At 38.8% G+C, this 12,054-nt stretch overlaps 1 protein-coding gene across 1 annotated transcript; it reads right to left on the bottom strand.

Annotated features, from left to right (window-relative positions):
* Positions 1-794: 794 nt before the first annotated feature.
* LOC117993225 (acyl-CoA Delta(11) desaturase-like) lies at positions 795-5,429 on the bottom strand. The gene is made up of 4 exons (XM_034980977.2): positions 5,231-5,429; positions 4,138-4,315; positions 3,525-3,686; positions 795-1,260 (listed from the first exon to the last, which is right to left on the bottom strand). Exons 1-4 carry the CDS (start codon positions 5,427-5,429, stop codon positions 795-797), a joined length of 1,005 nt encoding a protein of 334 aa, XP_034836868.2.
* Positions 5,430-12,054: the final 6,625 nt, after the last annotated feature.

Raw genomic sequence — 12,054 nt, 5'->3', positions numbered from 1 at the left:
CACTAACTAGTTGATGCCCGCGACTTCGTCCGCTTGGAATTAGGTTTTTTAAAAATCCCGTGGGAATTCTAACTTTCCTGGATAAAAAGTAGCCTATGCCACTCTCCAGGTCTTTATCTATACCCATGCAAAAAATCACGTCAATCTGTTGCACCGTTGCGACGTGATTGAAGGACAAACCAACAAACAAATACACTTTCGCATTTATAATAAAGGTAATAAGGGTACTGATTTTCAGGTATAATGCTACATTTTGTACATTTCGTAGGAGCATTTAGGAATTGTATGCAATGCCTACTTTACTTTTGCTATAAGACCTACCTACCTGCCGATCAAACGGCGATCTCATTAAATAGGCGTTTTATTTAGTTACTAGCTGATGCCCGCGACTTCGTTCGCGTGGAATTAGGTTTTTTAAATGTCCCGGGATAAAAGTAGCCTATTTCCTTCCCCGGGATGCCAGCTTCGTCAAAACCAAATTTCGTCAAAATCGGTTGAACGGATGGTCCGTGAAAGACTAGCAGACAGACGGATAGGTAAACAGACAGACAGACACACTTCCGCATTTATAATATTAGTATGGATTATTTACCCCCTTTCTTAAAGGCATATAAGTGGAAAAACTAAGTAATCGTCTTTTACTCGCCTAGAGGCTAAAATGCAATAGTTTTGACTGAATCTGAGGAGTTATGGAAGCCATCCTCGGCGCGTCCTCGTTCCTGGCATTGTTAGAACCGTGCCGTATTCATCATCTTATTCAGCAAATTAAAAAACAACCTCAAAATCAACACAATTTATTCAATCTTAGAATTATTATTATCACGTTTGAATCCCCATAAGTCGCTATCATCACCAGTTCTGTTTGCCCTCGAGTGTATAACATTTTCTGGAACCGCTTTAAGGTCGTACGCCCAACCGATCCACGCGAAGAAATCTATAAACTTAGTGGTAAAGTTCAGCCAATTATTGCCCAACTCAGCTGCCCGGTAGTCCCATGGAAACGCGTGATGGTAATTGTGAAACCCTTCTCCAAACGTCAGAAAAGATACTGGGTAGTTCTGGACTGGTTTAATTTGTTTATCGTAAGGTTTGTTGCCCCATAAATGAGCAGCGCTGTTGACGAGGAACACCACGTGGATAAATACAGTGTAACGGAATACCGCGAGATGGAATGCCGTGTTGAGGGTTTCTTCGAAGAAGTACATGGGGATGATTGTTGGTAGCACGAAGCAGAGGGTGCCTGCTAATAGGAAGAAATACCTGAAAGTGTACAGAGAGTGAGATGACAATGAAGTGGCTGCAACGTGAGCAAAAAATTAAAAAAAAATTGGAAATAGTCACGTAGACTTTATTTTTAAAACGCTAAAGATTACCAAAAGTCGCATTTTCTATGCCAAACCATTTTGACAGTTTCGTTGTTATGTTTGCCAGCACCATCGGTATCAATATTATTTTTGCTACAGGCCGGGGATACTTCCGATGACTCTTCTATCGATCTCTGTCTGTGGCGGTCATTTTATATCTCTAAACCAGTCCGCTTGTACTCGTAGTTTTATTTATCTCCGTCATGAAGAAGAAATAAGTGGAGGTTTTACTCCCAATCCTAAGGTACCTGGGTCGAATATGGCCAGGCGGTAAATATAGCCACATACTATCATCAATATATAATATATATATATATATACTTATAATAAAACTGTAACAGGTCAAATTCTGTACATTGAAGATATTTTGAAAATTTTTTTCGAGGGCACTCTATAATCGATACTGAACCCAAAACTGTAATTTTTTTCATTTTGGTCTGTCTGTCTGTCTGTCTGTCTGTCTGTCTGTCTGTCTGTCTGTCTGTCTGTATCACGGCCGCGCATCACGCTGAAACTACTGAATGGATTCCAATGAAACTTGGTACGATTTGAGGTCATACTATGAGGAAGAATATAGGATACTTTTTATCCCGAAATTCAGCATGGTTCCCGTAGGAGAGGGGACGAAAGTTAAAATGTATACTGAGTTGTAATTCATTAACGCGTAGTCCGATTTCATTCATTCTTTTTTTGTTAGAAAGGGGATATTTTAAAGATTGTTCCGTTAATATTTCGAGGTCATCGGTTTTTAACCGACTGTCAAAAAGGAGGTGGTTCTTTTTTCTACATCGATTTTTTCGAGGTTTCTGGACCGATTTGCAAAAGTTTTTTTTAAATCAACAAAAAAAGTTTACGTCGTGGTCACATAAAAAATTCTGGATTCAACTCCTTAATCCTGATGCTGCAGGGTTACTGCCCGCCTGGGTTATCAAGATTCAGGAAGTGTTCATAGTAAATTCATATTGTAGGTACCAAGCAACGACAACAATCCCGAAAAATCAAAGAGTTCCCGCGGGATTTTAAAAAACGTAAATCCACGCGGACGAAGTCGCAGGAATCAGCTAGTTATTTCTAAAACGCAACATTTTTAAAACTAAACGTGGCCTTACATGGTCGAGATTCGCGACTTGATCCGAACACCGCACCCACCACCCCTCCCACACAGACACCAACTCCTCAGGAGTCGTCCAAGTAGGAAACCATGTCACCGTTATTAAAATCTCACGTAAGTTTTGTCCTGCATTTTAGGTTAGTTTTCGATTTCATTAGTTTCTATTTGTTTTCATGCTGTTTGGCAATTGTATTTTGTAATTTCTGTGTGTATTTCTCAAAATACTTTTGTGTTTATGATCAGTTTGAATAAAAAGAAAAAAGGCGTGACTGAAAATATGGCCATTGGCTATTGGCCATATTTACTGTATAAAATTATGGACACTTGAACTTTTTACTTTTTATTTTAGGTCATGCCACAATACTGGCCCTGTAATAAGAAATATACTATCGAAACTGATATCTGCTTTTATCAAAAACAGTAATTATTCATACAATAAATGTGGCCATATCTATGGGTATATTAACCTACGCCGTCGGAAATACGGCCATTTTCCCATTTTTTACAAAAAGTAAAGAAAATCTGTAACTATTAAATGTTTTTCATACTTTTTTCAGTATTAATATAGTTTAATAGGTAGTCTTTGAGATAAATACTCTGACATGCCCTCTAGTCTTTAAAAACATGAAAAAAAAACACGAAACCTTCAGGTTGCCATATTCGACCCAGGTACCTTACTTGAAGCAAATAACGAATTTGTGCCAAGACCGGACCCCAATGGAGTCCAATTTTTTTCTCTCGCTCGGCAGTCGAAATGGGATAGCGATAATTAAGTTTAGCTCCAAGTAGGTATCACGAGTGCTTAATCCAGATATACATAGGTAGGTGTATATAGATAGACATTGGCAGAGCAATGTTTCTTAGTCCGCTGTACTGACGATCTTTAAAACGTGGCTGGATATGTGTTGATGAGGTAGGAGGACCGTGTGTTGGCCTGTGTCCAGCAGAAGACGCATACAGGCTGATCGGTGGATGAATAGAATGCTTTTAAGTGCGACCTTTTGGCAGCAATATTACGTTATAAATTATTTGTATGATTAGATGCTCACTTTTTCTGGAACTTCAGTACTGGATTGGCGTATAAATCCGATGTGTCGATGAGTTTCCCTCTTCGCAACACCTCTGGATGCTTCTTGACCATAAGCCATCCAATGTGCGAGTAGAAGAAACCACGCGTTGCGTTGTGAGGATCGGCGTCAGTATCGCTGTACCTGTAATAAATCTACATCAATGTGCAGTTCAAAATGCTAGATTTAGAAGCTTGAGATTTTTAGTTTAGTTTAGTTTAATATTCTTTATTGTACACCAAAAATGCAGCGTTGGAAGACCCCCCACTAGGTGGACGGACGACATCAGACGAGTCGCAGGGAGCCGCTGGATCCAGGCGGCGCAAACCCGTGGCGTGTGGAAGTCCCTACAAGAGACCTATGTCCAGCAGTGAACGGCTATTGGTTGATGATGATGATGATGACACCAAAAAGAAAAGACACAAAAAAGAACGAAGAACATACAATTAGCGGAATTATCGCTGTGACGCGATCTCTACCAGGTTAAAGAGGATTTAAAGGCTAGTGAAACTGGGTTTAAAGTGTTTACACGTAGTTCCTCTCTAATACTCTCTAATAATAATATAAACTATACTATAACAAGCTGGCGTTTAACCTATGATGCAGCCGATGGTCCCGCGCGAAATGTATAATCGTGTTCCCAAAAGCTAGTGAGTTCAATAGCATAAGTAAGATTTGTAAGGGCATTTTCGCTTTGTAAGCTCGGTGGCTCCACAGTCGATGTGCGCCAGCGGTCATACCCATGCCTGCTACTAACTGTGTCACAAGGTTGTCTGTAAGGAACAAATGTATATTTTTCACACCACTCGCTCTAAAACGCCGTATTACAGACCTGTTAACTAAGGGTAAAATACGTCATAACAATACTTAAGATTTTGTTTTTAATTTATTTAATTTGAAATAAATATATATCGAGTGAAACTATTATAACTAATATCACGACGTTGAAATTATTACTTTTTAATCATCTACACATAAAAATGTTTTTTTAATTTATTTAATCCTAATTATATTATAAATGTGACAGTGTGGATGTTTGCATGTTTGGATGTTTGTTACTCAATCACGCAAAAACGGCTGAACGGATTTGGGTGAAATTTGGAATGTAGATAGATTATACCCTGGATTGACACATACGCTACTTTTTATCCCGGAAAATCAAAGAGTTTCCGCGGGATTTTGAAAAAATGTAAATCCACGCGGACGAAGTCGCGGGCATCAGCTACTTTGAAATAAAAATGTCAAGTGACGTAGATATCAGCTGTAACTCCGCAACTATTAATGCTTAAAGCGTAACAAACGATTTGCTCCCAGAAACTTCTAAAGACAGATAGGTAGGTACCTAATTAAGCATACGAAGATTTTGATTTTATTGTCTTGCGATGTGTGAAAAGTACAGTATTAAACTTGGGGGTAATACTGTCTTAGTCTTGGGTGCCCCTAAACCCCGCGCTTCACTCAGGATTCTAGATGCAATACCCTCGCTACGCTCGGGTGTTACTCTACAGTTCCTTGTTACGCTTGGGATTTATCCCGGAACCCGTGATTAAATTACGCCCATGTTGAATAATCTACTATTATATCCGACTTAGAACAGAATAAAATTGTGAAAATAAATTATGATAGGCTTTCCAAACTTCTACGCTAGCCATACCTACTTACTTACTACTACGTACTACAGTACTTACGAAAAATGAAGGTCTTCCATGAAGCGATAGTACAGTATAGATAAATTCCGTATAGTGATGCTATATGCAAGTATAAAAATACAAGCACGTTAAGGTACAATATTTGGTAGCTTCTCGGAGCCGCTTGCGGGGCGACAAGCTTCGGAAACGGATCTTCAATTTCTTTGTATGGAAGTGATTTTGTTGCGCACGGAGCCATTCTATTTGTAATTCAAATTAATATAATATTAATTTATTAATATTTACAATCTATACTTATAATAAAACTGTAACTGGACGAATTCTGTACATTAAATATATTTTGAAAATTTTAATTATAAATAATGGAGGAAACATTAAATTATCGATATAGACCCAAAACAATTTTTTTTGGAATTTTTGTCTGTCTGTGTGTGCGCGCATCATGCAAAAACTACTGGACGGATTTAAATGAAATTTAGTACAGTGGTAGCTGATACTTTGGGTTAACATATAGGGTAGTTTTTATCCCGAAAACAATTAGGGATTTGTTAGGATACGGGTTCAAATTTTTTATCAATTTTACTGCATAACTCCGTCTTTGAACTGATTTTCACAATTCTTTATTTTATTCTAGAGATTAAAAATAAATTCTCACTGGTCCCCACTTCACTCGGGTGGAGTTTCTGAGATCCTGTCTTAGTTAATAGGCCTCTACGTTATAAAGAGATGCTACGTGCAAAATCTCAAGTTTTTAGATTCCGGCGGTGTTGTAGTTGTCGTATCGGAGGAGTCTGTGTATCGGAGTCAGACAGTCTGTTTTCCTTTTTTAACCGACTTCCAAAAAAGAGGTGGTTCTCAATTCGGCCCGTCTTTTTTTAATGTATGAAAATCGATTTTTTCGACGTTTCTGGACAGAGTTGCAATTTTTTTTTACATCAACAGAGGATGTTTCCGTGGTGGTCCCATAAAAAGTTCTGGATCCAACTCCTCAATCCTGTTGCTGCAGGGTTACTGCCCACCTAAGTTATCAAGATTCAGGAAGTGTTCATAGTGAATTAATGTTGTAGGTACCAAACAATCGACTTCATGCTTGCACTCCGAGTCCCAACTCCTCAACCCTGATGATGTAGCTTCACTCCTAAACTATAGTGATTCAGGAACCGCGGATGATGTTATATTATTTTTGGTGCCAAGCATAGACTACACCACTCAATCCTGATGCTGCAAGGTACTGAACTCCTAAGATGTGGGGATTCGGAAATTTCTGACGGTGAATTGATATTTTAGGTATCAAGCAACGGCTTCATGATTATACTCCAAGTCCGAACCCCTCAAACCTGATGATGCATGGTACAGCACTCCTAAACCGTAGAGATTTACGAACAGTTCCTGATGAAATATACCTAAATATAATTTTGGAAGTTGGTTTTTTTAATATTTTTAATATAGAACTTAGAAGGTGAATATTATTATGGAAGAGACTGTACTCACGTGAAGTTTTTGTCAGTTACTAAGTACAAATGCACTTCTCGCATTCTTATAAATGTATCAGCACTTAGCAACATGCAAATTATCGTCAATCTAAAGTCAGAAACATACTCACCCGCGAGTTTGATTAGGTACCAATCGAATATTTCAAAGATACAATCCATACTATTATTAATTATGCGAAAGTGTCTGTCTGTCTTTCTGCTAGCTTTTCACGGCCAAACAGTTTAATCGATTTTGATGCAATTTGGTGAGTTAGCTTACATCCCGGGGAAGGGCATAGGATACTTTTTATCCCGAAAAATGAAAGAGTTCCCACAACATTAAAAAAACCGAAATTAAATGAATTCGCGGGCATCATATAGTATTTCATAAAAAAAAATCAAAAAAACAGGCCGAATTGAGAAGCACCTCCTTTTTGGAAGTCGGTTAAAAATACACAATAATGAATAAACAATTGTCAACAACTCAATCAACAATTAGCGGAAATGCAGCCAGTAGGTATTCTTGGCACCATTCCACGCGGGCGTGATTTGTATAGTAATTAAATAAGGCTAGCTTTGAGTTTTAGCATCATTTTTTTAACTACTAATTATAAAACATTATTCGGTAACAACGTCGTCAAAAAGTCCACCCCTGGTTGACCCTGGCCAAAGGTTCCCATCAAGCTGGCAGCATTGCCACACTGAACGGCGATGGACAATCTTTGAACCAGGTAGGCCCCAGAGCGCGGATCGCAGCCTCTTTTCTTTAGGCGACGGCCGATGTCACGCACGAAAGCCTTCGCTTCCTCGCCCCAGCAGTCCATCGTCTCCACCGCCAGTGGGACAAAGAGGTATTTCCCCAGGAGAGCGGCGTATGTAATTTTTTTCCTAGTGGCAGCGGACTCTGCAGCGAAGCCGGCCTCCCTCGACGTTCGGTCGAGATGGCTTAGCGCGAAAGTGCCAGCGCACGTCGTCGCGTCCCACAGCAGGCATTTGCCATTGCCAATCAAGTTATACTATAATACCTACCTATTATTATATTCTATAATTCAGTACAAACAAACGAGTCACACGACGCCGACGGTTGTTTATGTTTGTTTCTGGTCATCTAATTTCTATTAATCTTTTATTTTAAAACAGAGAAAAACTTCGTCATAGTCATAATAGTTATATGTAAAAGAAAAGGTGACTGAGTAACGGACTGACTGATCTATCAACATACAGCTCAAACAGTTACCAAATTTCCGTCAAAAATCCGTCTAACTGGACGGATCGCGCTGATATTTGGCATACAGATACCTAGTTATACTTATTATCATAAAATATAACAGAGGCTTCCAACATCAATGGTTATTATAACGTAGACATCCGCTAAGCATTATTATCCAATGAGAACTCCTTAAGTTATTAATGGACAGAAGTCAAGATCCTCAGCAACAAAAAATACGACTGTAAAGAAATCGCGGGGAAAAAGGGTAGAAAATATCTACTTATTTAATGATTTATGATTTTTTATGTTTTCGACAACAACCGAAGTATGGCGTGTTAAAACCATGTTTCTGGCTTAATATTCCTATTTTGAATACCTAGATTTTTTTTGCTATTGCCTGGACTTTGGAGTTACTCATCCAGTTAAACACAGAATTCGAAATAAGGTGTTAGAAATGGTATCGGCTGTCCAGCAGCGGACCGGGCCGGCATCACTAATTGAGGTCCCGTTCTGTAATTTTTTTTTGTGAATTTTACTCCCAGAAGAATTCATGAATTCAAAGAAAAATCTTTAATTCAATGTAGGTAGGTAGGTACACTGTACAATTTTAGACTTGAGTTTGAACTAAGTTTGTTGTGGGCTCTTCTCAGACCTGGACGCGTTTGGAACCCTCGTAGCTTTAGTTTTTAAGTTCGCGTAATAATTGTCACCATTATATTATCTTCCAAATCCAACAACCGACCATCAAAAAGTGTAATTTATAATAATAATAATAAATATGCTTTATTGTTTCATTATTACTAGATATGTACAATGTTTCTATCTAATATATCTCAACTAAAAACTAACAATAAACAATAGGTCAAATAACCTACCTACCTCTACCTATTTTGAATAAATAATAAAAGGAAGAAAATAATGAAATTTAATGAATTAAATAGGATTTAAAACGAGTGTGAATTTTTGTCTTTTAATTATATACAGGAAGCATCGATATAAATGACAAGATATGCCCAAGGGAACAAAATTTTTCACGGTTTTGGAACCAAATATATCAGCGCCACCTCTTAGATTCTAATGAACGACCCGTTTGAAATCCAGACGTCACTGAGGTTGCATTGTTGCTAAAGCGCCACTGAGTCGGTGCCATTATGTTTGTTCAATAACCCTGTCCATACGAAGTAATATATAAGTCAATGACAGGAAGGATCATATATATGAAATAAATAGGGTAAAATAGGGATTTGAAATTTGTATAGTCCACGCGAACGAATTCGCAAGCGTAAGCTAGTAGGTATAAATTTTGGACGTTCTTAGGAAGCTTCCCCTATGTAGGGATATCTACTCATTTGCCTCCACCTCCAAGCTTACCCTTACTGACTGAACAAAATACGATTTGGAATATTTTAATTTTAACCTTACCCCTAAACTCTGCCCCATTAGACCACTGCGTCTGTCTTCAATACCGAGCCAGTACCATGTCGCGTTCTTTAGCAGGAAATAGTGGAAAAGCACATAGGTAGGTACATGTGTAGGTGTTATCTCTAGCATAAACAATGTTAATTTGTTACTCTGTTCACATGCGTCTGTTTTGTAATAACGCGTAGGTATAGTCTGCGACAGGCCGAGATGGGAGAGAACACCCCGCACACTCGCACAGCTCCCGGCGCTAACCTAGTGTGGGTGAGCGCGGGTGACGTGCGGATGCGTGGGGCGTCCCCTCGCCTCATACCCCGACTGTATATTTAACGAGACATTTTGAGGGCTAAGCTTTACCACTTCTATTCCATTCCTATTTTGAATTCTGTGCCTGTCTAGCATTGCACTTCATAAAATATACGAACCCTGCCCTCTTTAGTTTTAGCTTAAAGGATTGCAAAAAAACCATTTGCGAGTCCAATCTAATGCTATGCATTAATTTGTTTCTTAGAACTTTCAGTGTTACCTAGGTAGTTGCACGTAAAATACAGATAGGTTAGATAGGTAGGTACCTACTAAATTGTAATAAGTTAGAAAGTCCTGCAAGTTGCTCAAGTCCGGCTGATGTTGCAGTGGAGAATCTTGCGAAGGTGAAGTTGGCCTGGAATGCATTTTGTCCTGGTAAGTAAGAGTTTTCCTATGGTTATGGGATGTCTTGGGGCAAACCGCATGGTATCTTGTCATACGCGGATCTCGTAGCACAATGTACCTTGGCCACGGATAAAGCACGATTTTGGTAGTATCCGACAAGGAGTTCATTGACTATCTGCGCTCTTGCCATCTCATTGAATACGATTCTCAACCGTTTTTTTTTAAATAGATATAACGAGCAAACGAGCAGGCGGGTCACCTGATGTTAAATGATTACCGCCGCCCATGAACATTTGCAGCACCAGAGGAACCGCCGATGCGTTACCGGCCTTTTGGGAATTTGTTGGTCCGCCCCTTGAATAATCCCATGTTATAATCTTTTTAAATGATTTGCTAAATAAACGTATTTTCTTTCTTTCTTTCTTCCTTCCATCAGTGCTTTGTGTGGCCGTTTGCCTGCGCTTGGGAATCAAGGTATGTTGGAGGGGATCAAAGTCTTTTAGCTGCCTATTAAATTCCCGTTAAAACCAGTACCTACAGCCATTTCAAAGATAACCCCGGACTAACAGACAGACATTGAAAATTTACAAAAATGTGTAGGTATTAGAATAGAATATACCTAAGTTCCGCTTCAGGAAATTCGGAAACATTTTGATTTTTGGCACATGTGTTCCTTATGCTCTTAGAAATATATTTTCAAAAGTTTCTAGGCCCCTAAAATGTCTCCCCGGCTGTGTTGTTTTTTGTAATTTTCGCATAATCTATTTATTAAAGCTTGAATTAACTACAAAAAGGTTTTTAGTTCTTTTTAATAGAATGCACAGTTCCAGAAATATGCCTACTGATATAATATATATCCTATCATATATATGTCCTTCAATCACGTCGCAACGGTGCAACGGATTGACGTGATTTTTTGCATGGGTAGATATAGATAAAGACCTGGAGAGTGACATAGGCTACTTTTATCCTGAAAAATCAAATTACGCAAAACTATGTTCGGGATATGTATCAACGGTACGAGCACTGAGTATAATTTTTCGTACAGAAGTCGTACTCCTTTGACTCTGATCAAAAGCCAGCTTCATAACCGCCTACATGATTATTATCAACTAGCTTATGCTCGCGACTTCGTCCGCGTGGGCTACACAAATTTTGAAATCCTATTTCACCCCCTTAGGGGTTGAATTTTCAAAAACCCTTTCTTAGCGGATGCCTACGCCATAATAGCTATCAGCATGCCAAATTTCAGCCCGATCCGTCCAGTAGTTTGGGCTGTGCGTTGATAGATCAGTCAGTCAGTCAGTCACCTTTCATCCTTTTATATATTTAGACTAGCTTATGCTTGCGACTTCGTCCGCGTGGACTACAAAATTTCAAACCCCTATTTAACCCCCTTAGGAGTTGAATTTTCAAAAATCCTTTCTTAGCGGATGCCTACGTCATAATAGCTATCTGCATTCCAAATTTCAGCCCGATCCGTCCAGTAGTTTGAGCTGTGCGTTGATAGATCAGTCAGTCAGTCAGTCAGTCAGTCAGCAGTCAGTCAGTCAGTCAGTCACCTTCTCCTTTTATATATTATCAATTATCATGAATGCAAGCCAAATTGCACTTTGTCGCTGCTGTCGAATAATAGTGCTTATTAGTTTTCCCTAGTGTTGTCGTAAGTAGTTCAAGCGAGCGATGTTTGGTCGGCAGCTACTTATTAGGATTTTCTACAAAAAGAAAGAAACTAGGAAATTACTTTACGACTTTTTATAATTTATTTAGTCGTTGTTGTTTTACTATATAAAAGGAAAAGGTGACTGGCTAACTGACTGACTGATCTATCAACGCACAGCTCAAACTACTGGACGGATCGGGCTGTTTGGCATGCAGATAGTTATTACGACGTAGGCATCCGCTATGAAAGGATTTTTGAAAATTCAACCCCTGAGGGAGTGAAATAGGAGTTTGAAATTTGTGTAGTCCACGCGGCCAAAGTCGCGAGCATAAGCTAGTATCTAATAAATTACTTAGGTACCTTCTCTTGAATAAAAGTAAAAATGGAAAATCATTGGAAAAAACTAGTTACTCGTAAGACTATTCGCCTATAATGCTATAGTTTCGAC

This window comes from Maniola hyperantus, chromosome 23 (genome assembly GCF_902806685.2).
Source record: "Maniola hyperantus chromosome 23, iAphHyp1.2, whole genome shotgun sequence".
NCBI classification, from domain to species: Eukaryota; Metazoa; Arthropoda; class Insecta; order Lepidoptera; family Nymphalidae; genus Maniola; species Maniola hyperantus.
This window is presented reverse-complemented; position numbering and strand designations above follow the sequence as displayed.